Source organism: Triplophysa rosa, linkage group LG24 (genome assembly GCF_024868665.1).
Source record: "Triplophysa rosa linkage group LG24, Trosa_1v2, whole genome shotgun sequence".
Taxonomy (NCBI): domain Eukaryota; kingdom Metazoa; phylum Chordata; class Actinopteri; order Cypriniformes; family Nemacheilidae; genus Triplophysa; species Triplophysa rosa.
The window spans coordinates 4,829,137-4,856,175 of NC_079913.1; the positions used below are offsets into that span (position 1 = coordinate 4,829,137).

A 27,039-nucleotide genomic window follows, 5' to 3' on the forward strand; every position below is an offset into this window, starting at 1 on the left:
ATGTCTTGGTAATCCTCGTTTTATATTCCCGTGTCTTATTTTTCTAATATTATATGCTTATCAGTCTCATTTTTTTCTTTCTGCATTATTTGTTTTGGATTTCAGTCAAAGTTTAGAAGCCCCAATCACAATCTCTCTTTTCTCTTTCTCTGCACACACACACTTTCCATTGACATCATGATTTTTATACTGTACAAACTGTATATTCCATTCCCTAAACCAAACCATCACAAAACCTCTTACATTTTCAAATAAACATTCATTTAGTTTGATTTGTAAGCTGTTTTGGGGAGGTCAAAAAATGAAGGTCCCCACACTGTAGGTTTGATCGGGACCACACACACATTCTCTCCATCTCAGACACTCAGGAATTGAAGAGATTATGTGGCAGCGCTCGTGATCGGGAGCACCGCTTTTGAAGTCTGTCAGATCAGGTCCACTCACACAAGGATTAACCTCTCGCAGCACCGCCGGGGTCACAGCAGGGCACAGGACAGCGAGTATATATAAACTCCCACCCAAATGATCCTTTCAGAATGTGTGCCTCCTAATTTCTGCGTGAGAGAGAATAACAAGAGTTCAGGCCAGGGATGAATCGGAGAACAAGACTTGTCCTTGTTTAGTAATTGACATCTGGTATCTGATCCATGAGCCAGGACTTTAAAATTGAGATGAATTTTCTTTGTTTTCACACTTGCATTGCCAACACTGTGTTCTTTCAGTTTTCTCTTGATTTAGCTTTTTGCCATTTATTTAAATGTGTGTTTGTGATATAACAACAGAGTGGTTTCTACACAAAAATACATTTTTCGACGCACTTCATGTGGCATTGTCAGGCTGTATGGTTTGAGATGTTGTAGGCCGTCACTTAAATTCATAGGGCCTGTGACAATTTTTCTGGTTGACGTCAGCCTTGCAGGGTTTCCCAAAAATGAGTTATAGAGGATATTTATTATTTATTGCAGGCAACGGAATAAAGGCAGAGTCTCATTAAGCAGATGTATGAGGTGCTTGTATGCGCGTGCACATCTGTGTGTGTATATGGAGGAAACGCAATACTGGATGTCATGCCTCCCATCTGTTCAAATCCCTGAACTCAGAATGCAATCCCTGTCCTTTTCCCCCTCTTACCCGTATCCTGAAGAAACATTCATTATACGGATTTTGCATCATAACAGAAATATGAACCCATGTGATCATTTTTGGATGTGACTGGATTTTTACACATGAGTCTGTTAAAGGAAGGAAGGTCAAATTATTAGACCATGTGCAATGTGTGTTTGTGTGTGTATAGCGAAGGTAAAAAAAAAGTGCACCAAGTACAATACGGTCTATTGTTACACATTCATTTTGTACTTAATATAGGCTACTAAAAATATCGTTTTTTGTACTTATTTTCATGGTGTCTCAAAATAGCACAGTTGAGATGATCTAAAAGGAATACTCCACACAAAAATGAAAATTCTGTCATGAATTACTCCTCTAGTTGTTCCAAATCTGTTTAAATTTCTTTGTTCAGTTAAACACAAAGAAAGATATTTGGAAGAATGTTAGCAACCGACATTTCTGAGGCACCATTGACTACCAAAGAAAGGAAAATTAAAATGGTATGTGCCAAGAACTGTTTGCTTTCCTAGATTCCTCAAAATATCTTCTTTTGTGTTCAACAGAACAAAAAAATTACATAATAATGGTAGTCAATGGTGCCTCTGAATTGTCAGTTGCTAACATTCTTACAAATATCTTTCTTTGTGTTCAACCGAACAAAGAAATAAATACAGATTTGGAACAACTAGAGGAGTAATTCATGACAGAATTGTCCATTTTTGGTGAATCATCCCAAAACCATGTTGGTGTGTAAAATCGAGCACTTTAAGTACTAATGTAGTACACTTTTTCAAATGGGAGTGTCGTGGTTCTGACTTTTTTGTGGTTCTTTGTTTGTTTTTTGCCTTCATAGCATCCACACTAATTTAGTGCACCAATTTCCCTCATATCACACACGCATAGCTGACATTTTTTCTAAATGAGTGGCTTTTAGGTGCCTTTGTAGCTGCCTGAATCAATTGACTTCTCGCACACATCAAGGCCTGTTTTGGCAGCGCTTTATTTTGGACAAAGTAGCATTGCAGCATTTTCGGACCTTGTCCAATTTGTTCCCCTGGCTTGGAAAATTCACACTAGTAAATATTCCACTTGCATTTCTGAATGGTGCAGACCTGTTGCCGTTCTTCAGCTCCCCTACAGAGAGATTGCACATCAATGAAGCAATACCAGCTGTGTGTGTTGGATCTTGCTTACAGGACAGAAAAGTTGTGCGCTTTTGGACTTTGCTTTTGTGTGTGTGTGCCACGAGGAGTCGTGAATGTGCATCCCAGGTGGTACAGAGCTGTATCGCGTTACAGAGGAAGTTAGTGTGTGTTCTGCAGAGATGAGACTGACAGCTTTGACTTCAGCTCATTTCCTCACTAAAATTGGTAAATGCTTATCTGATGCCACAGTTCTTCAGGTGTAAAGGAACAAGAGACTAAGCAAGAAAAAAACCAGAGTGGACAGGAGATAAGTGACTATAGCGCAATGATATTTTTTATGTACAGTATGCTCTGATTTGGAATATAGTGAATAAATAAAAGAATACATATTCTCAGGGTGATTGTAAAATGTTATTTCATTTGATACAACCTAATCTTTTTAAATTATATGAATTGTACAAATTATACGAATTAGCCACTTTAAGATTATGTTGGTTATTTGTTTGAAAAAAGTAAAATGTATGTAAATGTAGGCAAATATTATATGTAAACTTGTCAAATTCTGCTCAACACTTACTTATCTCTTTCCTTTTTTGCCTCGAGCACGTGTCTGTCTTCTAACATCATTGTATCTTCCTCAGATGACACACATGTTTGATTGCTTAGATGTTTTAATAAAACTTGACTCGTCTCTGAATTCCATCTGCCACCTTCCATTACATCACGAATTCATCTGATCGGCAGCTGTCGAACACTTCTTCGGTATGACCCTGAAAGAAATCAAAGCGTGCGACAGCACGTGAACTCAAAGATCCGCGAGCTTTGATCTGACCATGCCACAACAGATGACGGTGACTGGTGATGCAATCAGAGGTCATGAACTCGTGACCCCACGTGCCCTACATTTCATCCTGGTCTGGAAAGCATTGAGATAATAAGAGAATGGCAAATATTAATAATTACATGTACTGAGAAGCAAACCATATTTATTTCTGCACTTGTGTGGTTTGTATTAGCTGGATATACTGATCTCATCAAATACAAACTTGTTCACTTTTGTACCTTTTAAGTATTTGTAGGTCAGTCCAAAACACAGGAGGGCAGTTGCTTGCAGAAGATAAATATAGCTATGCAGGGAATGAAATGAAATACTACAATGATGTTGGTGCACAGTTAGAGAAAACATTCAGAAACGGCGTTGTGCATTATTGTTAAATGAATTGGATTCAATCTTAACAATTAATTCTTAAGTGGTTATTTAGCTTTTTTCTACATAATTCTTTTTGAAACATGAAAAAATATTTTTTAACATCTGGTCAAACAAAAGGTTAACAAATTAACTAACGCGTAAAATTTACTAGTTGTTATTTACAGTTCTGAAAATTCGCGGTGTATTTCATGCAGAGACAAAATGAATTTTTCTGAATCCTGTGCTGTCTCCGTTTTCCACAAGCTCAAATGAAATCCAAAAGTCTTTCTGTAGTGTGAGGGATTGGCCGACAGCATGACGATTCTATAGGATTACAATTCGCAATCCACAGGATTACATTAAATACTGTAAAGCCACTTCAGGCTTTCATAACAAAAGATGTGACTGAATGAGCAGATGGGGACATCTGTATGGCAGTTCTCATCATGCATTCACTTTAATTACACTTTTGGTTTTGCATTACATAGATGTAGGCACTTTTGTGTCTATTGTATGTTCTCTTTAATGCTTCAGTCAGACTTATATTTAACAACAATTAAGCATTTGTTTACAAAAGAAAGTTATGTAAAATTGAAAGAAGTCTTAAGTTTGAGATGATTGAATTTGTTTTGCTCCAAGCATATTGTGGTTTGAATTTGGCTCACATAGAGGCCGTATTTTGTGTGCATCCTTTTTTATATTATTATTATTATTATTATTATTCCTCTGTCATTTTATCCTATCGCAAAAATAAGAACTAATTTATTAACATTAGTTAATGCATTAGCTAACATGAACTAACACTGAACAATACTTCTATAGCATTTATTAATCTTAGTTCATGTTAAAATTTGTATTAATAAATGCTGAAATTAAGTCACAAGTTGTAATTGTTAACATAAGTTAATGCACATTGAACTAACATGAATAATTGTATTGGCATTAAATAATTAACAAATGCTAAAAAAAACTATATTATTCATTGTTAGTTCCAGTTAACCCTTTAAGGGATAGTTCACCCAAAAATTAACTCATCCTCAACATGAACTCATGTCCCAGAAGTGAAAATTGCTAACATTCTTCCAAATATCTTTCTAATTTATACAGTTATGAAATGACATGAGGGTGAGTATTTTCATTTTTGGGTGAACTGTCCCTTTAAATGCACACCTAGGGTCTTTTGTGACCCTGGACATCATTCACTACCCTCCCCCTCGTTCATTTTTTGAAGTTAGACCTCCACCTTAGTATTCCTTGAGGTCACCAATTCAACACGAGACAAAAAAGGAAAACTTTTTTTTTTTTTTTAAGTTTTATAATTGAAGGATAAAAATGGGAAGGTAACCCGAGGTAATAACGATTGGGGAAACACTCATGCATTTTAAGGGTTAACTAGTGCATTTACCAATATTAACAAATACAACCTTATTGTAAAGTACATTAAAAGAAATCAAAAACAGTTCAAATTGCTTGATAAATACTTGATATGAAACATCTTTGTCTGCATCTTCCCCCTTTTTCGATAGACAGTTGCTTTACCTTCATCGTTCCCAGAGGGTCACCTGATCCCACAGGGATGGTTATACATGTTTCATCTCTGATGGAAAGCTGCTAATCTCCTGCTCGTACGTTTTGATGTTTCATTCCACTACAGCAAAAGAAAAGCAGGGCTTTGTCTTCAGTGGCGGCTTATTATAACACAGCACTCTTAAGTACGCGCTCTTCCTCATGGAGCTTAAGAATCAGCCGAAAAAAAGGAGTTGAGAGGGTTCTTGAGGAATCTGAAGGGCCTGTGAAAACCGCTTAGCGACTTGACCCCTGTGTCTGCAGAGAGCACGGTCTAATGTACGGAAATAATAATCTAGGATTTTCTATCGGTGTCATGCTTTGATCAGTGGAGATTACACAGTCGTGCCACTGGTCTTTGTAAATGACACAAGAGCCGCTAGAACTTAAATGCTCACACACACTGACATTCAGTATGAAGATGATTCTATATAAATATATTTCTTACAATACTGAATATACTAAAACAGTTTTCTGTCATATTTTGGTTCAAATACATGACGCATGCCATTTAGGTTTATGCACATTTTTCTCATAATTCATTATTCTCCTGTGTTAAAGAATTGTTCTACCGCTCTCTTACTAAACCATTCCCGCTGAAAGGACCCTTGGATGAAACTATTCCATTTTCCTCTTCAAGGAATGGAAAGATGACAGGGGAGAGCGTGAACAAATTTGATCATCTTTTACACTTCAAATGTGGTTCAATTTTAAGCGTTTTCCTTTCCGGAGGGATGCTGACTTTGCCGGCTCTGATGCATAAAGGGCATTGCGGTTTCCGTCGGGCTCGCTGATTTATGTCGGCCTGGCCAGAATCAAAAGCCGGCCCGTGTTTGCATGCGCACACTGTGTGCAGGTACTAACAAGAAAATCCCTGTTAAGTTGTTTTGTGGCACTTTGTCGAGAATTGCGGCGGGATCTTGGGGAATGTTACGTGTTCGCGAGAAGCCCCTGTGCAAAGTGCTAAGGAAGGGGGAAAATCAGAGAGTGAGGCGGTCCAGGGTGGGGCTGCCGGTCTTCTGAAGTGGAGCCAGACCCGACGGCTCCCGTGAGGGACCTAGAGGGTCGGCAGAGCAGGCTTGCCGATGTTACTTTGCCTGTTAGGTTTGTTTGACCTCTGACCCCTTACAAGGACCAAGGGCACAGGGAAGGCGACGGGCAGCGTGACTGCTGTACACAGACACATGAAAGCAAAGGTTGTGAGGGAGAAAACGGGTCCATGTAGAAAAAGCAACAGAAACTTCATAACCAATAAAAGCTTTGTTTTATCGTCTGAGGGATGAGAGAAGAGCAACGATCATGAAACACATCAAACTCACCTTTGTTTTACCTGCAGGACTGTGGCCTGGTGGTCAGACCAGACCAGCCCTGCGGTTTGGAGCCGGTTCCAGGGATAAGATCATCAGAAGAAGCTCAGCCATCACCGCCACCTTGCTTATCAGGAGATGAGCCTGGTATGTTTTAGCCCTGAATTAGGCTAGATTTAAGATCACATACATTAAGTGGAATATACAACTTAAGTGAGATACTTTGGTTTTCAAAGGAAACCTTTGTCTACAAGAATCTTAATATCTAACTAACCATTTGTTAAAGAAAGCTCTCCCAAAAAAACATTTACCCATATTTGTCATTCCAAACCAAATCCAAAATTTAAAGACATTTTGAATATTAACCAAACAACATCAGCCCTCATTGTCTCCCATTTTATGGACCAAAAACACTTTTACAGGTTTTAAACAAGTTGCTGAACTGTCCCTTTTAACGATTTGTTACCAAAACAGTGTTTAAACTATAAAATAGCTTTCATGTTGATTTTATTCCATCACTATTTACACAACGTGACTTTTATTCAAGATGTTTGATAACAGAGGCAAGGCTTTACCATTTTGATGAAAGATTACAAGAACAAAACATGTTTTTAAACAATGTCATATACAGTAGTTCACTACACAGACCCAAATACAAAACACCACATGCTTGGAAACAAATCTACACCGAACAGCAAGGAATTTTCTGATGGGGGGGTTAAGTATCTAAAACACAAATCTGAAACATTCCTCTGTCAGATTTAAAGCCCTCGGTCTCTTGTGCGGGTAGTAACTCATACAGCGAGTCTTGGCCTTGCAAATACTTTTGTAGACATAACTTTACTATGAAGGGAGCTGGCTTTAAAACATCCTCATTGCAAAGATTTGTAGTCCATACTTGTAGTAGGGAATGGGAAAGGTTGACTGGTGAACCAAAATTTTGGCAATTTGTGACAAAGCTGCTTTCTTGGGATGATTTATTACTGAAAAGGTTGGGCATCTATCCTGAAAGTTTAGCTTCTGTGCACATGTTAAGCTGCTGAACTTTAGATTTAACACGATAAGGTTAGAGTTTGACGAATGATCAGGTTAGTGCTACAGAAGTAAAACAAATTATGGCAAGAACAGTGGAGCAAAGTCAAAGGAACCACTTTAGCTGTCCGTCTGGGACTTTCATGCTGACTAAACCCTCCCTATACATTCTTTTAGAATCCAGGACATTTAAAACAAACCTTTTTCATACTGCAAGTCACTTGGAATGTTTTGTTCATTTTGATAAACATTTATGGGTGGTGTACACTTCACAACTTTTAAAATCTGAACAGATAATTTTTTTAACATACACTTGCAGACTTTTTGAAAGTTTCAGATAGAAACACTAACTGATCAAATCTGCAGACTGGCACACACTTTTGGCAACAAATCCAGACTAAACATCTGAGCAAAAGTCTGGTGTATTTTAGCCTTTAGTTAAAACTGGCATCATTAGGTGCAAATCAGATGTCATTTCTAAAAACTTACATTACAGAAACAACAAGCATTAAAAAGCTAAAAATTATCTACTCTTAAAAATAGTTGTTACAAAAGGTTCTTTGCAGCAATGCCATAGAAAACCATTTTTGTTTCCCCAAAGAACCTTTCAATCTAAAGAACTTTGTGAAAAAGGTTTTTAGATAAGGTTATTTATGGAGCCATACGGCCAAAAACGGTTCTGGCATTTTTCTTACCTTATACAAAATTTTACAACCTAGTAGTTCTCAACTCTGCTCCTGGAAGTTCAGAGAGACAAATGAATCACATTTGTTCAAGTACATAATGAAAGTCATACAATGCCATACAAAATGTCAGAATGTTTGATCTCCATCAGGTCGTTGGGTTGTTCCATGTCTGAGCTGTTCGGACAACAGGACCTGTGACTGGAGAGAGGTCACCTGGCAACCCGACAGCTGTTATCACCCCTTGCTGGACCAACCTCAGTTACAAACCTGCATGATGGACAGAAAGGTAAGGACACAAGTAGACAGAAGTACTTTAAAATCAGATCAGAAGCATATCACAACCGTTATCAGCTCTGGTTTGAGGGACACTCAGAATATATCAGATTCAAATGATCTCTGTAGTAGAAAAACCCTAAACCATGTCAGACAAGGTAAACACACAAAATGTGCATATTTAACATGCAAAACTTTAACAAGTTAAGTTTTTCCAAGTACACCAAGTTAATTGAAAAAACCCATATCTGTGAGCACATGCTACTTGGGTTGATATTTTTCATCTAAAGCAAAAACAATGTATTTTAATTAAGTCTGAAATACTGCTGTAAACTCAAACACACTAAAGGATAGAGAATTACTTTAGGTTAATTACCCTAGAGTTATGAAGCAGTAATCCTGAGCACTGCCCCCTTTTGGAAGTCTCTTAACTCACCTGATTCAAATTAGGTTATTAGCAGAAACAACCACAAGCTCAACATTAAAATAAAATTAATAACCACTGTATTAAAGCATTACCAGTATTCCGTCTGAATAAAGGAAAGAAATAGTACACTGGTATCAATCAAGGCATCTGAAGAACTTAAACCATAAGTGGTCCTTCAAGACATGAGTTACATCAGGCTACAAGACCCAAACCGGGTACCAGATATGGGAGACATGTGCAGGACTAAGGGTCATACAGGACAGGTTTGAAAATCCCTAGCATAACCGGTGGCTTACCTGGGCTGGCATACCCTTAAGATTTGCAAGCTAACAACCTAACCAGCGGTTTCTGAAAATATTAGGCTAATATTCAACTAGTTAAACCCTAATTCTACGGATGCAGTAGCCAAATACAGGGCACGTAACAACCTAAGAAAAATAACTACCACAGCAGCTACATGAGCAAACGCAACAAAGACCACCTGTTTAACAAAAAAAAAACCTCAGCAACAGGGTCAAAGTGTCAAGTCTGACTGTGCAAACGCCACATTAACTATGTTGAACTCCTTTTTAAAACATTGTACAGAAATCCAAAAAGGGAAACTTTAAAGTTGGTGGTATTGGGAGGACACAAATACAGAAGCCAACAGGTGGAGGATTTAACAATTCACACAGTCTTTCAGCTTATTTCCAACCAAATACAATTAAGAGTCTTTCAGCTTAGACTATTTTGGTTTACAGAGTATTAGACTAATGAAAAAAATGCTGTTAAATTACCTTTAGGCCATCCAAGATGTAGGTGATTGTTTCTCTAGAAAAAGTGTAAATATGATTCAACAAATCTTGGTGAAAGCAAATCCTCAACTAGGCTTTGATCAAAGGTTTAACTTGGTTTACAGAATATTTTTCCAAATAATGAAATGCGGTTAAATTACTCACCTTTAAACCATCCAAGTAGTAAGTGACATTGTTTCTGCAGCAAAAAAGTAAAGAGGACTTTGGGAAAACCATTGTTCTTGGTGATTTATAAAATGCAAGCCCTCAACTAGGCCTTGACCAAAAGTTCAACTCTGTTTACAGGAATATTTACCAAAATAAAATGCCGTGAAATGACCTTTAGGCCATTGAAGATGTAGGTGATGTTTCTGCAACAAGAGTAAATAATGATTTAACTGAAACCATTGTCTTTGGTGTTTCATAAAATGCAAATCCTCAACTAGGCCTTGACCAGAGGTTTAACTTAATTTAGTTATTTTGCCAAATAAATAAAGTGTAGTTAAATTGCTCACCTTTAAACCATCAAAGATGTAGGTGACATTGTTTTTGCAGCAGAACAGTAAAGATGACTTTGGTAAAGCCATTGTCCTTGGAGGTTGTAGAGGACTTTCAATTTATGAATCACCAAGTAAAAAAAATCAGATAGACAACACAAAATTAAGACATGCAAATCTTAAACTTACATGAAATATAAAAAATAAGGTAGGCCTTAATAAATGCAATAGACTTAACAATAAAAAGACCAAGCTGCCACTTACCTGCAACCACACCACATCCACCATTTTACAACAAATGACTGAGCAGGGCTATTTATATGTTCACAGTATAGGGCGTGTGAAAGCTCATTGGTGAACTAATTACAAATTAAGAGCCTATCAGCTTGCAACTTACAACATGATTGGCGACACATTGCAAATGAATAACCTATCAATTTGCGCCATGGCAGCCCAACGTGATTGGTTGTTATATTCCACATTAGACAAACCAATGAGCTGTGCCTTATAGGATTTAAATTAATACTATTTTTATGTACTAAACACGGTCTCCCTAGCATCTCTGCTTTTGAGTTGTGTGTTTCAAATGATTGCTTCAAGCCCAGCAGGGGTTTATGAGCTGTGTGCCAAACCTACAGTGTGTTCATGCATGAAATTCCCTCGATACTCATCCACCCAGCATGACTGTTTCCACCCCCTCTTGATAAGAATCAAAAAGGGTTATTCCTCAGCATGTGTGCATGGTGTTTGTGAGAGTCACATACAGCTCGACAAACCAAGGATAGTGTAATTTTTGTACTCAAAATGACACTTCCTTTTATCATCGTTATTTTTCACGCATTTCTTGGTCTTTCTTTCCTCTATGCGTGTGTGTGAAAGAGAGTGGAGGGCTAGGGGCCAAAAGTGTGTCTGAGGTCTTGTGTGGCATCAGTTGGATTTGTGTTTGGCTCCAGTGTCATGGTGATATGGAAACTGTGTGTGTGCTAGAGAAAACACACACAAAGAGAACAAAGAGACTTTACTTTATAAGTTATTGTAAAGGATGAATGATTCAGTTTCATCACATTTTTGCCAAAGGCATCAACATTTTATTCGATTTAAAGACATTTACAAAGCAGCGACATAAATGTTACTGCACATAACTTAATTTCCAGTAGACATCCATCCCTGTAGATTATTTCTGAAAAGAAGCAAAAGATAAAACAAGTAAATTACATTACCTAGCAAGTTAAAAGTATATGTCAAGCCAGTATTATTTTGGGTTACCAGTTGAAGAACCCTTACTTGGCTAAACTTAAATGAGAGAAAGTTACACGACCCATTGAACAAATCGTTTAATAAAATTATTATACAAAAATATTGACAAACTAATATGAAAATAAATCTATTCAAATATAATTAGTTATATTATTAGCCACTAGCCAGAGCGATCAACTTAACTTCGGGCCAGGCGTGTGCGTCCGATGAAACGTCTATAGATAGATAGAACGATAGATGGATAGACAGATGGATAGACAGATGGATAGATAGACAGATAGACGGACGGACGGACGGACGGACGGACGGACAGACGGACAGACGGACAGACAGACAGATAGATAGACAGATGGATAGATGGATAGATAGACGGATAGACGGATAGATAGACAGATAGATGGATAGATGAATAGATGGATAGATGGATAGATGGACAGAACGATACAACGATAGACAGACAGACAGACAGACAGAACGATACGACGATAGACAGACAGAACAATAGACAGACAGAACGATACGACGATAGACAGACAGAACGATAGACAGACAGACAGACAGAACGATACAACGATAGACAGACAGAACGATAGACAGACAGACAGACAGAACGATACAACGATAGACAGACAGACAGACAGACAGACAGACAGAACGTTACAACGACAGACAGACAGAACGTTACAACGACAGACAGACAGAACGTTACAACGATAGACAGACAGACAGACAGACAGACAGACAGAACGTTACAACGATAGACAGACAGAACGATACAACGATAGACAGACAGACAGAACGATACAACGATAGACAGACAGACAGAACGTTACAACGATAGACAGACAGACAGAACGATACAACGATAGACAGACAGACAGAACGTTACAACGATAGACAGACAGACAGAACGTTACAACGATAGACAGACAGACAGAACGATACAACGATTGACAGACAGAACGTTACAACGATAGACAGACAGAACGTTACAACGATAGACAGACAGACAGAATGATACAACGATAGACAGACAGACAGAACGATACAACAATAGACAGACAGAACGATACAACAATAGACAGACAGACAGAACGATACAACAATAGACAGACAGAACGATACAACGAGACAGACAGACAGAACGATACAGACAGACAGAACGATACGAGACAGACAGACAGAACGATACAACGAGACAGACAGACAGACAGAACGATACAATGATAGACAGACAGACAGACAGACAGACAGAACGATACAACGGCAGACAGACCGACAGACAGACAGAACGATAGATAGATAGACAGATAGAACGATAGATCGATAGACAGACAAACAGAACGATACAATGATAGACAGACAGAACGATACAATGGCAGACAGACAGACAGACAGACCGACAGAACGACAGATAGATAGATCGATAAACAACAGCAATAATTATCATGAATTTAAAAACATTCATGTTTTGCTTCAGGTCCTATTCATTGGCGACTCCACCAACCGAGGGATGATGTACTACCTGATGGAAAGAGTGAACACCACGCTGGAAGATTGGGACAAGGCCCACGATACCATCATCTACCACAATCTGAATCAAGGGCGAACTATCGCCAGTTACTCCTACTACCCACAATTCTGGCTGCCGAAAGCCCAGAGACCCACCTTCCAAAGAGCTTTGGAACAGCTTATAGAGAGGTACAGTATATGCGTGTGTCTATGTGGCTGTAAATTATACCCATTAGGCTGTGAATGGCCTGTATAACGTGGAATGGTTATGTCTGAGTGTTTGACGGTGGGATGCGGGCTCTGTGTGAGTCTGTGCGGTTGGGAGACTGTGTCAGATCAGTGCATATCTGTGGGGATACAGTGGTTACTTTACTGGCTCAGCGTGTCGATGATCTCATACGGCTACTGATGTGGGCTGAGAGATATGCAGCACAGATGTGTGTAGTGTTTTTGTGTGCATCTGCTGAGGTGTGTTTGTGAGCTCATTTTTGCTTCAGCTGCATAACTGATCCAAGAGACAATATGGTTATGTGAAATTAAAATAAATGAATTAGATTATATTGAAGGAATAGTTCACCCATAAAATGAAAAGTGAATCACTTATTCACCCTCATGTCATTGAAAACCTGTAGTCAATCTTCTGTGGAACACACAAGATATTTAGAGAAATTTCTCTGTGGTTTTGTCTCTATACAATGGAAGTAAATTGGGCTTCAAGTTGTTGGGGGAACAACGTTCAACTATTTTCTGTTGTGTTCTGCAAAAGAAAAGTAATACATACAGGTTTGGAATAACATGAGGGGGAGTCAATTATGAAATCATTTCTTTTTAATATATTGAACGCATACAGCTTATTTGAGCAGTACAAACGTAACCAGCATAAACATTTACACTCTTTTACTTGGAATTGTGAGTCAGTTCCTTCCATGGATTGTTGCTTATGGTTTTAGGATATGAAGCTGAGCTTTAACCTTTGACCCTTGAACCACTTTCACCGGGCAGGTCAAGGCCCCTTGAGGATTCCTCTCAGACAGTGCTGGTCGCTGGTGGGGTGCAGTGGCTCAACCTAAACCATCTGAGGACCATTCAACAGGTTCTAAAGAGGTTACACAAATAAACAAATGTTTAAGTCCAACACAGTTGTCATACCGTTTCTCAGTCCATGCAAGTAGATCAGATTTTTCAGTCAAATCTCTGATTTATCTCTTAGTGAGGGTCTTCAGAACATTCTGGTAGTGGTGAAGTCTTTAGGAATGGGTTTCCATCTCCCCATAAATGGCATTCGATCCCTTCCCCTGGTAAGAACTGCTGGAGATGACAGACATTCATGGAAATGCATTATTCCGCTTGTTTTTTACTGGACAGATATCAGAGCCCTCAACGTCTGTGGAACAGATAATCATGTGTATTTATTTATTCATTCAGATAATTGTTTATTTACATTTTATAAACCTGTCACTCTTTATCATCGTCATTCATTGTTTGCAGAGTGGAGTGCAAGAACTCGATCATGTGAACAAGGATATTCTGGAAAATGCCAAACATCTTGGATATGAGGTCATTGACACATTCAGCATCACTATGGGACGATATAAAGAGTTCCTGCAGGGCCGGTGTGCCTGCCATTTCCATGAGGTAAAATGGATTCTGTGAGGCCCTGTCATGTATTTTAAAGAAATTAGAGGAAGATTTTGTACTAACTGTAACACTGGCTTTAGATAAATGACTCACAGAATGTATTAAATGCAAACAGACACAAAGCACACTCCACATTTGAACAAAGACCAGAATTAAACCTAAATAATGTTATCTATTTGTGTAACTCATCAAAATATCAAATCAAAATTAAATGGATTTTATAATTACATTTTTTATAATTAAATTAAAATATTTGTTTTGCATATGCAAAACATGCAATATTTTTTAAATGACAATTAAGCACAAAATACCCCAAATTCTCACCACCAAAATGCATCCAGATGTTTAAGGCTTTTTTTGTGATTTCGAATATTTTAAAGATTTTCATTTAATTAGCATTTCTAGATGTTTGTGGTCCAGTGTCTGTTGAATTTCAACAAAATCAAACCTCAAGAGTGACAAAGTCATCCAACAGCAATGTAAAAGACTGACAGCATGACAAGACGCATGAAACTGTGATAGAAATCGAGGTTATCACTATTTTTCCCCTAAATACATGTACAAAAATTACTGGAAAAAATGTCATTGTTATTTTGACCCATTTCTCAAGTTTAAATTTTCTGCAAATAGAAACAATATTTTTATTGGAAATTTGGGAGAAATATTGTTAATAGTTCACAGAACGAAACAAATATTATGATTATGAAATGATAATTTCACCTAAACGCATACCTATAAATAGTCTCTTTAATTGGTCTCTCTTAATTTAGTTTTATAATACAGAGTGTAGCCTAATGCTTTTTATCATACATTATCTCACAAGACAGTAATACGAATTGGGGGAATTAAATATAAGAATTAAATATAATCTACATTTTTAATTAAGCAAATTGCTAAATATATTTGATAGTAAATATAAACCAAGACACAAATAAACACAAAATGTATTTAATTACATTATTATGGTGGTAACTGACCACACAGAAGGCACATGTGAATGATTCTGTACTTTTTAGATCCACATATAAAAGCTTGTCACACAGCTTTTCTCTATAAGCTAAATGCCTATAGCTCAGTCTAGAAATACTTCATTGGCTTCCAGCCCCATAAATCTTTTAAAAGGGCAGTCATTTCAATTTTACTACACCCTAAAAGTGGCAGGCGGATCAGTTAATGAGTAATTAGTAATTAGGCAGTATTTTATTAGCCAGAAAAGAGCAGGATGGGAACAGATGTATTAGCTTGCTAAGTTTGTGAAGTGGTGGTAACAACGCCAAGCTAACTCACATATGGAACTGAAGTGTATTTTTTTTCTGGTCTAGGACAGCTTGGCTAGACTTAGACAAACACATGATGCATGGTGTTAACATATATTTCTCAAATTGAAGAGCATGTTTCTTGACATTTGTTTATTTTTTGTTTTGGGAAATGTAGTTTGTTCATCGGGAGCTAATTAGAATTGGCAGCAACAAATTTAAGAGTATAAAATGTAAAAACAGACAATTTCCCTAATTAATTAAACATGTCCAAAGTCAATGAAAAGAACCACACACGATTACAATATCTCATTATAGTTGTGCATGTGTTGCCGACTTCACAATCTGAGCTAACCAGTGATCTTACGTAACGCTAGCAACCAGCCTTCTCTCAAAGGTGTCAATTCCAGGATCAACATCCCTGTCAATATGTTCTTTACAGGTCTATAAGCTTCCTTTTCCAACTGCTGCTTCTGAAGGAAAGCTGAAGATTTTGAGGCACGCTGGAGAAAGTTGGACCAATGTGCACACGGAGCCTCAACCTGAAGTGTCCTACCACGTCAAGGGACCAGTGAACAAAGTCTATTCGGAAATCCTACTAAGTAGGATTTGTGTGAACCGTGCTGTCAGCAGGACCATTCGCCAACAATGACAAAGAGAAATTTAGCGGCTGGTGACGCTAACCTAAGTGTATATGCAGTGGGAAAAGCATCTGCATAAGTAGCTATGAACACGTACATCTATTTTTTTTTTAAAGGGCTAAAATGTTCAGGTATTTTTAAACATTCATAGTGCACAATGATCGGTCCAAATGTACTTCACCATATGCTGGATCAAAGGGGTACATTGGCGATGGGCAGGTTAGGTAGATGTTTGTGCGTGCAGGGGGATCCAGATGGAAAGGGGCATGGGGTGAGTTAAATGAGACCCCCTGAAGTCTTGCCAAAATGTCTTTGGCAGCTGCAGCTTTAGGGCTGCCAGTGACCACTGTCGTCATGCAGCCCCTTCAAACACCCTTTCAAAAACGTTCCTTCAACGCTTATGCAACGTTGCTACAATGCTGCTGCTGCAAGGAGCTCGGGCGGAAATGTTCCCAAATGTATTTTGGAAACGTTTTGCAGGCGCTACGGAGTGCCTTTCATGTCACGCTGTCTCGCATTGTCACTTTTATGGAAGCTCGGGCGATGTTTTGAAGTCTAGCTTTAAACTCCGTTCTTTCACATACCAGGTCCATGAGTATTTATGAAGTATTTTATGCCAAAGGTCTTACGAAGGATATTTTATGTTGTAGTATATCTGTCATATGTTCTTAACATATATTTCTACATTTATTTTTCTACCGGTGTTTTCTAATGCCTTTAATAATAATCTTTGTAAATGTTGCTGCTGTTTACAGGAAAAAGGATATCTGTATATTTATGCTATTTCTGTAGGTTTTGATAGTAAGCAGTTTTATATTGTTACTGGGTTTACTCTGCATTGTTGGAATGCATGACATGTTTTACTGGTCTGTTATTTAGTTTGAGCGAGATTTAGTTAGAAAAATGTATTTGAAATATCCCATAGGACTTCTCTTTCCAACAGTTTTAAGCTTTAAACATAAAGTGAAATGAATTCACAAGAAACCATGTGTGTATTTATAAATATTTCACAGCGCATGTTAACTCTCCTGTTATTTTGCACACTGTCTTCTATTTCAAAGGGTTGTGCTGGCAACTATTTCCCGCTTATGATGTATCAGTTTTGAGGTCAATTTATTGAATCAAATTTATTAAGAATGTTTCTGGTGTTTATGAAGGATTGTGCCAACATAGTCTACATGTTTGGTTATTTAAATCATACATTTTATGCATAAGCTGCAATCAAAATTAAATGTCACAACATCTTGAACAATTAAACATATATATTTTTATAACTTAAACATTTAATCAGCAAGGAGTTTGTTTTGTTTGTCACATAAGACCAAATACTAAAACACAATGTTATTAACAGTTTAATGTTTATTAATTTTATTAATTTAATATAACAATTTTCCTGATTTTTATCCCGTTAAAATGTTATGTACAAATATGTATTAGTAATTCAATATAAACATTTTCGTGATTTTTATCCCATTAAAACGTTATGTACAAATATGTATCATTAATTTAATATAACAATTTGCCAATTTATAAGTTTTGGTTTTTCCATTTTATTTGTATCGTCATTCATGCAACTTAAGTTTAGTCGAAATTTATATCTAAATTGAAGCAGCCTTTTTTCTGCTTTCATGTGAAGGATAAATATCTGTCTTTATACTTAACTTTTAAAGAAAAAAGCGTGGAAATAAATAAAATGGCATTCTTTATTTGTTAAATAATAATGTGTTAGGCTAAATAATATTTTAAATGGTGAAAAACTAGTTTTACTTATTGTGCCCTTTTTATCGTCTCTTAAGTATTTCTAAAATACAACATTTTTAAAATATATAATTCCTTTACTATCCTATGTTATTCTGCTTTTTAACCATCGTTTTAAAAAACACAGTGCTCTTTTATCACTATGATCTCACACATCCCGGGTGAGCTGGTTAAATTACTATTTTAATGATGATTATTTCTTTATGGCCATCATTTGCGCTCTGTCCTCCCTCACCAGCCTCCTAGCCGAGAACAGCGGTCTGACCAATCAGCGACGAGAACGGACGCAGCTACTGAATATTAACAAGTAGTTTCACCAATCAGAATGCGGGAGCGCACTGCTGGAGTGTTTAGTTGCGCGTTTCTTCAACAGGCGCATATAACTGTTTGGTGTATATCGGGTGTGCACTGATGGAAAAGTTCACTTGTTAGTGCTTGGACGACACCAAGGCGGGTCGTGCAGTAACTTAATGGATACGTGCAAAGGAGATTTACGAAATTAAACTCGCCCCTTGTGGATTATATAAATAGATCTTAGATGTAGTTGATGGGCATGAATCGTGTTTCTACAAACGCTCAGTTTAGGACTTTTATGAGTAGCAACTCTCATAAATGAAGTGGTCATGGAAAGTACCGGTCTTGGACTAAATGCAATTTACCATTTATTCCTTATATGGCTCTCCATTTGCCCATTGTGCTCTCATGGAAGTTGGATGTAAGTATTACATGTATATTAGGTTACTAAAATGAATTTGCGCATTTTTTTAAGATGCGATTGTTTGAAAATTGTCTCCTTTTCCTCGGGCCTGGTTATGGCATTTCAACCCAGGCCGACAGGAGAGGTGAACCGGTTCTGATCTTTGTGTCACACTGCTCCGCATCACAGGTGGTTGGGCTTCACATATGTAGGAGTGCTCGAGAAGATGGAATGCGCCAATTTGCCCTTAACGCACAAGCAAAAGGACCTGTGCACGCGCAAACCGCATCTTCTGCCTAGCGTTAAAGAGGGCGCGCGCCTGGGCATCACCGAGTGCCAGACTCAATTCAAGCACGAGCGCTGGAACTGCTCGACCAGACGGGACCCGTCCGTGATCGGCTACGAGCTTACCAGTGGTATGTTTTAATGTATAAATTAAATATTGCTTGTTTATTGTTCATTAAAATATAAATTGTTACCAGCACCTCTAAAAATAATTTGACAGGTGACAAATGTAGCTTAAATTTGGGGCACGTGCTCCGATTGTGCCTGATGAACAAGGTGATCATCTCTGATTATTTGAATTAAAAAGAAAATGTATTATTACTGTATTAAATAAATAAACATGATTATATTGAGATAAAGTCAAACATTGATATAGGCATACACGCAAAATGTAAATGTATTTGAACTATTTTTAAACATTGTAAGCTACATTATTTAAATGACTTTATTTAGTATTTTATTAGGCTCATAGTGCCATTAATCAAATTTGTTTAGTTTTTTTATACAAAAAATTAGAGACCATCACTTAAAGATCAACATATTTAAAATATATAGAACATATATTAATCCTATGGTCGACTAATTTTATGACAGCTAAGCTGATTAGTGGGTTGATCAGACAAAATGATTTGATTCGGGTAGCAGCTGTGGCGCATCTGTTTTAGGTTAACTGTACACTAAATTTACCATGCACACAGCTGGCCCTGAACAGCACAAAATTGTAAACCTTACAAGATTACAGTGATTATACAACAAAGAGTCAACCTGTAACAGTAGAACACGATTCTTGATTTTTTGGAAACTCTTTTGAAAGTTCAACCCAATGTTTTGTCCTATGCAGTTCAAACCTGTAAGCAGGAATACACTTAAACTGACAAATATATTTCTGACTTCATGTAACAGCATACATCATTTAGGCTACGTGTAATGATGAAGATGAACAATCGTCTAAATCTTATTTGGACATGATTGAAAATAGGTGCAGACACTGCATGCATTTAAATAAGTAGTAACATTTCCTTCAAACTTCAAATAAGATTAAATTTAAAATAAATAATACCCTAAAATGTTGCCATATTTAAATAATGTTGCCTCTTTAAATAAACCATGCCAAAGCTATACTTACTGTTCAAAATGCAGACAATTCATTCAAATTTTTCATGACTGCCTCCTGCATAAATTGTTGCACATTTTGGCCTCGCAGTCTCTCCAGGTGTGACTGTCAAACGCACACTCCTCTGTTAAAATGTACAAGTAGGCCTAGCTGGCAAGCATCTGCGTCTGGTTTAAATTCTCTGTTCCTGTTGTTTTTAAGGGACTAAAGAGACGGCGTTCATCTACGCCATAATGGCGGCCGGACTCGTTCACGCCGTCACTCGCGCGTGCAGTGTGGGTAATATGACGGAGTGTTCGTGTGATACCAGCCTGCCGGGCACCGGGTCGCCCGCGGAGGGATGGCAGTGGGGTGGCTGCTCGGATGACATCGCGTACGGCACCTGGTTCAGCCGTCGGTTCATCGACAATTCGGTGAAGAACACCTCAAACCGCGGGGAAGACGCCCTGCTCACCATGAACCAGCATAACAGCGAAGCTGGGAGACAGGTGCGAGAAATGACCTATGACCTTTCTAAATTACGTTTAGGATTTAATTTACGTTACGTAAAAAAAAATTAATATACGTTACGTAAATTAAAGGAATGATAAAGCGTTACCTATTTACTCATGTCTCTTTAAGACGTAAAGAGACGGTGTGAATAATGTTTATGGTCTTCCATTTAAAAAAATATTTTGTTTATTAAAAGTAAAATGTTGTAGGTTACTTGTCTTGTCAACGTGAAAAGTCATTTTGTGTACAAAGAATGTTTCTCCGCAGACTTTAAAGAAATCTGAAAACAATAAATTGCACTGCTAGTTACTCAAACTAGCTACATGTACAGAAATATAGGCTACCAAAAATTTAAAAGAAACAGTAAATAACAGTAAAAATTGATAAACAAAATGAGAAATCAAGTTTTGCAATTAGCCTACTTACTTTATAGTTAAATTGTACAAAATACGTTATATTTTATTATTATTTACAATAGACTGTTTCAGTGCAGTGGCAACAAATAAACAAACGTTATGTGACCCAAGTTTTTATTTAATTTAATACAATTAATATACAATAAAATAATTATATAAATAATTTTAATAATATAAAATAAATTGTTATTGTAACCAAACACAGACCAGAAGTTAACTTTGGGCCAGGCACGTGCGTCTGATGAAACTCTATAGGCTACATTACATACAGTATCCATTTTTTTATTTAAATAAAAAATTATCACACTATCATATGTAGTATTTTGCTAAAATTCACCTAAAGTTAATAAAGGCCATAAGATTATTTCAGGGTGTGATAAATGTTTTGATGTAAATGAAACCATCCTTTTAAGAAGCACATTTGTCTAGTTGTCCAGTGCTTCTACATGAGCAACCTAATTGATTGATTTCAGGTCTCCTGAATCTCAATCAGATGAGTGACCTCTCTTCCTAAACCTGCTTTTATATCATGTTAAAGGCTTGTGTTTTGCTTGTTGAAAATTAGAGAAAGGATTTGCACCAAATTCCGCAGCTTTGAGCGAGCATTTGAAAACCCTCAAACACAGCTCTGGTTGGAAACCACAGAGGAACGTTTATTGAGACAGAATTCTTAAATGTGCGAGCAGGCCCTCCATAACGCTTCAACCAAACGAATGCTCCTATTTCATGGAAGTTGCCAGTTCGCAGAATAAGGGAAGACGTCATTGAAATGATATTGTTTTTGGAAATTCACAGAAAGACAAGATTCCACACACTCGGTTAATTCTCCTGATGATATGAATTAGTTCTGCATTTCTGCCTTAACTCTGGGAAGTCTGTCAAAACAAATTGTGAAAATGCTGGAAGTGAGACACGGGGTTAAATTAGCGCTTGAATGACAGTCCTCATGTCTGCATTCTTATTATATGTTTTTAAATGTATAAAAAAGAACTTGAAATCTACTTTAGATCTGTTTCTCTTATCATCAGATCTGTCAATCAAATACATATCTTTGATCCTTACAGGCAGTTGCCAAGACGATGTTGACTGACTGCCGCTGCCACGGCGTGTCTGGTTCTTGTGCCGTGAAGACATGTTGGCGCACAATAGCTGCTTTCGAGCGTGTCGGGGCCTACCTGAAGGAGCGGTACGAGACCAGCGTTCAGGTGGTGGACCGTTTCAAACGTAAGGTGAGACGCAAGGACAAAGACCACCGGCACATGCCTATCACCAAAGAGGAGCTAATCTTTCTCAACAAATCGCCCAATTACTGCTTAGAGGACCGGCGCTTGGGCGTGACGGGGACCAGGGGCCGCAGGTGTAATAGAACTTCAGCTGGGCCGGATGGCTGCAACCTGCTGTGCTGTGGGCGGGGCTACAACACACACGTGGTACGACATGTAGAGCGCTGCGAGTGCAAGTTCGTTTGGTGCTGTTACGTTCGCTGTCGTCGCTGCGAGACGATGAACGACATGCACACCTGCAAGTAGAGCAGTTCGGATAGGGTGAGAAAGACCGGGGCCATGTGGGACCCTATAAGAGACAACATCTCGCTTGAGGATGGGAGGGGGGGTAGAATTGGCGTGGACCTTTTTGCGCAAGCCCTTTAGGGACGAGCAAACAAGTATGTTGACAAGATATCCATGGCAACCGATGATCCACAGCGAATACTGGGGGGAAATGGCAAAATCCGTTCAATTCGTAACCCTCCCCATGGGCTTCAAATGGGAATCAAGACATTTTGTATATAATGACTATGAATATAACTGGAACATAAAGGGAAGCGAAATAGTTTGCTTATAAAGAACTGCATAGAAAAGTGTAAATAGATTTAATAAATATTTTATAAAAATGAAGGAGACATTTAATGAAAATTTTCAATGTATTTGATATCAGTTGTCATAGGCGCTTTTCATGGAAGATGAATTAAATCAACCTTAATGAAGCAATGTATTTATGCCAACATTTGTGATGTTTTATGTTATATGTTATAAGATTTCCCCCCTGAATAAACAAACACACACAATTTAGAGTTACATTCCTAATGTAGTTGAAGTGATAGTTTACCTCAAAATGACATTTACTCACCCTCTTACTATTTCAAACCTGTATGACTTTCTTTCTTCTGCAGAATACAAAAGAAGATATTTTAAAGTTGGTAACCGGCACCCATTCAATTGGATTGGTTTGGTGTCCAGCTCAGTTCATTTGACAAATTTCTTCAAAATCTTTTCTTTTGTGTTCTGCAGAAGAAAGAAAGTCATACAGGTTTGAAATGACAGTCAGGTGAGTAAATAATGAAAAAAAAATCCTTTTTGGGTGAACAATCCTTTTTAATTATGTATTTTACAATTTTGCTCATACTGTAGTTTTCAATGTAGCCTACATATTAAGTTATGAACAGTGGCCTTCGGCTTAGGAAGCTTAAACCTCTTTTTGAAATAAAGACTTTCAAGTTTATTTTAAGAAACCTTGTTTTTGACGTCTGTTTACACATCCTGTATTTGACCTTGTAAATGTAATAATTCTACAAATTTCCCAAAGATTGTCAATAATGGATTTGTTCTGCACTTGGACCTTTATCGATTCGTAATTGTAATGTCATGTTTGGAGACTTTCAGTTTGTATGTCTCATTCCTCTCTTCTATCCTCCTCATTCTGTCCCCCACCAACCCCCCCCCCATCTCTGAAAGCGTAGTGCTTTGCTAGAAGTAACAGAGTTGTGCCAAATACCATGACTGCATTCCCTTAAATGCTAATGCAAATGGTCCTTTTATGTATCCACATTCCAGGCGACAGTGACTGTTTACAACCATATCTGAGATCCTCCGTACGATAACAAAAACTCTTTCACACACTGGCAAATCTGTTAAAAAGTTACTGGAAAATCACCTCTCGTGTTGCGTTTCGTGATTTCTCTCAGAATGCCTTCTTGTTCATTCTCATGTGGTTGCATTTATCGCGGAGTGGATGATGCATCGAGTTTGCTTGAAATTTTGTCTTTCAGTGTAAAATAATTCTGTTGCGTTAAGGTAAACCGAAGAGCAACGACTCACAGCCTTCTTTCCAACAAATGTTTCCATTTTGGAAACGCGGCTAAACACCGTTTTGAGAACCCAGGATATCAATCATGGCATCTCTAAATGAGACTTGAAATTATAATTTATTTGTCATTCTTTTGCCAAAAACAAATTCTTCCTTGTTCTCCACTGAGAATAATACCATTTAATCACTTTTTCCGATCTCGTGCTCCTGGGCAACAAAGGGATGAATCGCTTCTCTTCTGGGGTAAGCTCCAGCATCTTGTTGCTTGAATCCAATCCAACGAAAAGCATAGACATCACAAGAGAATTATTCATTGCATCCCTCCAGTTACATTTTCAGGAGCGGTGAGGTGCAGACCTTAAGCCCTGGAAGTTTGGAGGTACAGTAATCCATCCTGGACGGAGACGAGCAGTCCATGTGGATGCATCCGTTCATCCAACAGCTCAGACGTCTGCCAACTTTTCGACTCCCTCGATGCTTTTCTTAACTCTTTTCTTTCCTCTCATTCGCTGTAGTATGTGTTTAATAGTTACATCATAAGCGAAATGAGATAATTTGTCAAATAAATCTGCTGTACCGCAGTTCGGGTTTTGTTCCGCCATTGTTAATGGGCTGAAAGTGATTTTGTTAATGTTCTGAAAGTGCAGTTTGGTAAGAAAAAAGCACACCCGTGGACATTCGCTCCACAACTGTTAAAACAAGAAAAACATTTGATGAAATTCAATCTTTTAATAAGTGGAAGAATGTGGACCCCCTTCCTTTTTACTTTAAAGTAATAATTTAACATATTTATTCAGCATTTGCTTATCCCCAGTGGATGCATGTCCATGCAATAAGCTAGATGAATAGACATTTTCGGAAATAGCTATCAAAGAGATTCATTTTTTGTGCGTACTGTTGAGACTGAAAGCATCGAAGTGGGTGGCGCAGCCACATGCACACGCGAGACATTTTTTTTGTTTTAGTTCTGATCCTCATCACTCACTCATGTTGATCACTGTACTTTTTTTTCAGTATGTGAATAAACAGTTATATCCATCTGAGCATAACATTACAACCCAAGCCAAGAGACACGCTTCCTTCACTGGCCCATCCCTGCACGCTCTATGAGCGGTGCCCTGCTCTGTACGCCTTCCCAGAAGTTTGTAGGTGCCGTGGTTGTGTCTGGTCGAGTTAGTTAAGGCCTGATGGGTTTTGAAATGGTGATAATGTTTTCCTGCCGATAACTGTTGCTTAAACGTTGACAATTCCCACAACAACGGTTGTAGGGTTACTCTTAGAATTCTACACGCGTCCTCTCGTGCCAGTTCTGCTTTAATTCACCTTGTGCTTTCTGTTTCGGTTAGATTATATATTTACTTATTTTCTGTTATATCATGCGACTGTCATAGGCTGGACATATTTACTCTCCCTGTTCTTATCCTTTGTATAAGAAATGTGAATAGAAGGAATCCACTGGTGATAAAACTGGTCTCTGCCTCCATCTGCTGGCGTCACGGGGTCTTTCCAATGAAGGTCACAAGAAGCAGACTGGAAACTGTGGAAACTATCAGGTGATGCAGCAATGATTCCATACCAGAGGTTTGCAATATTCATGATAATGGTGAAGGTTTGGGGTTGCTGAAGGGGCACGGAGCTGACGGGTTAACCCATTGGCTCCTACATTGTGAGCCACTGGTGCTCTGCAAGTTGAAATGTTCTTTGTGACATTAACTGTTTTCTATCAAATGAAATTGACAAGCATACAATCTGGGCTGTGATAATAGGCAATGGTTGGTGATGAAAACGTGCACCAGAAAAATGTCAGTTTTGAAGTTTCATAGATGTCAACCATTTAAAAGTATGCAGATTTTCATTCTTTTATAATAAACGCCATTACACTTTCCCAAATATAGGAACTGGAAATTTAACGTCTCGGTTTATGTTCATTCGGCTTAAAATGATAACAAATAATAAGAAATAGTTATCTATAACAGATCTATATTGTTTTTAACTGCTGTGTTCCTGACTGAAGTATGTGAGCAATGCAGAAATTAGAGCAGGTTTGGAGGTTTTGTAGGGTCTTGGGAGAAGACAAAAAAAACGTTTCTTGACCATTGCTGTAAGATGCTATAGGAACTTTTTTGGCTGAATACAAATCTATAGACATCTAGAGAATCCAACACTCAAAAACGTGATTTTTCATTGGTAGAACAGTTCTTTTTTTTTACCAATAAATGTTGTTGTCAATGACCGGTTTAACTGTTTAGTTACCTCTTTGTATAAATGTAATATCACATAACATTGCAAATGAGTTGTTAGACTACATTACTAGTTTGTAAAAACTTAGTTTACTTGTATTTAAAAAACGTGTTTGTTTTTAATGATCAAAGTGCAAAATTTGATCATGTCAAATTAATTTACAATTTGGCCCTATCTAGTATAAAATTATAAAGCTAGACACCTAACACACACACACACACACACACACACATATATTTTGTAAGAGGAATTCCTCAGTTAGAAAGTTCTCGAACTATGAAAGGAAAGTCATGATGCAGCAGGACACAGAGGAACTGTGTGTGTGACAGGGTAATCTTCACCTAACCGCTTGTCTTATTTATGACTGAGGACATCCTGTGATTCTTCTGCCTATAGCTTTGCTTTTTTTCAGTACACACACACAATCCTGAAAATCAACGAGCTCATGCAACTTGAGGGTTTTTTTTCTAAAATCCACTCTATGTGATTCTTATTTCTCACCTATACGGGTTTAATATCTGCCAAAGAAATTATTCTTCAATCATTCTTTCTTAATTTGAAGACAATCCAAACCTCAGAGATGCTGAGTAAAAAGTATCTGTGATTGTTTTTATGAAGCCTAATGTGGATGTGTATCCAGAAGCAG

The 27,039-nt window shown here is 37.7% G+C and overlaps 2 protein-coding genes and 1 long non-coding RNA gene across 12 annotated transcripts in view; 2 read left to right on the forward strand and 1 right to left on the reverse strand.

Annotated features, from left to right (window-relative positions):
• cped1 (cadherin-like and PC-esterase domain containing 1) overlaps positions 1-17,580 on the forward strand; it is a 42,451-nt gene extending 24,871 nt beyond the window's left edge. For 2 of the 4 annotated variants that reach the window (XM_057324078.1, XM_057324077.1), the window contains exons 16-22: positions 6,344-6,461; positions 8,182-8,318; positions 12,740-12,960; positions 13,774-13,875; positions 13,982-14,069; positions 14,260-14,406; positions 16,108-17,580. In XM_057324078.1, the coding sequence (XP_057180061.1) occupies positions 6,344-6,461; positions 8,182-8,318; positions 12,740-12,960; positions 13,774-13,875; positions 13,982-14,069; positions 14,260-14,406; positions 16,108-16,317 (1,023 nt within the window). In that variant the 3' untranslated portion in view covers positions 16,318-17,580. Of the gene's footprint in view, positions 1-6,343; positions 6,462-8,181; positions 8,319-12,739; positions 12,961-13,721; positions 13,876-13,981; positions 14,070-14,259; positions 14,407-16,107 lie in introns of those variants that run through there. The other 2 variants (XR_008961925.1, XM_057324080.1) reach the window with 2 other exon arrangements.
• Positions 8,189-27,039, reverse strand: part of LOC130547787 (uncharacterized) — a 41,828-nt gene continuing 22,977 nt past the window's right edge. The window contains exons 6-12 of one of the 7 annotated variants that reach the window (XR_008961928.1): positions 13,921-14,079; positions 13,673-13,846; positions 10,021-10,114; positions 9,822-9,876; positions 9,671-9,704; positions 9,509-9,542; positions 8,189-8,299 (exon numbers count right to left, since the gene is read on the reverse strand). This is a non-coding gene — a long non-coding RNA (uncharacterized LOC130547787). The other 6 variants (XR_008961930.1, XR_008961929.1, XR_008961926.1 and 3 more) reach the window with 6 other exon arrangements.
• Positions 18,076-23,197, forward strand: wnt16 (wingless-type MMTV integration site family, member 16). Its single transcript, XM_057324081.1, has 4 exons — positions 18,076-18,779; positions 18,951-19,177; positions 20,362-20,648; positions 22,133-23,197. The coding sequence occupies exons 1-4, from the start codon at positions 18,688-18,690 to the stop codon at positions 22,595-22,597; spliced, it is 1,071 nt and encodes a 356-aa protein (XP_057180064.1). The 5' UTR covers positions 18,076-18,687; the 3' UTR covers positions 22,598-23,197.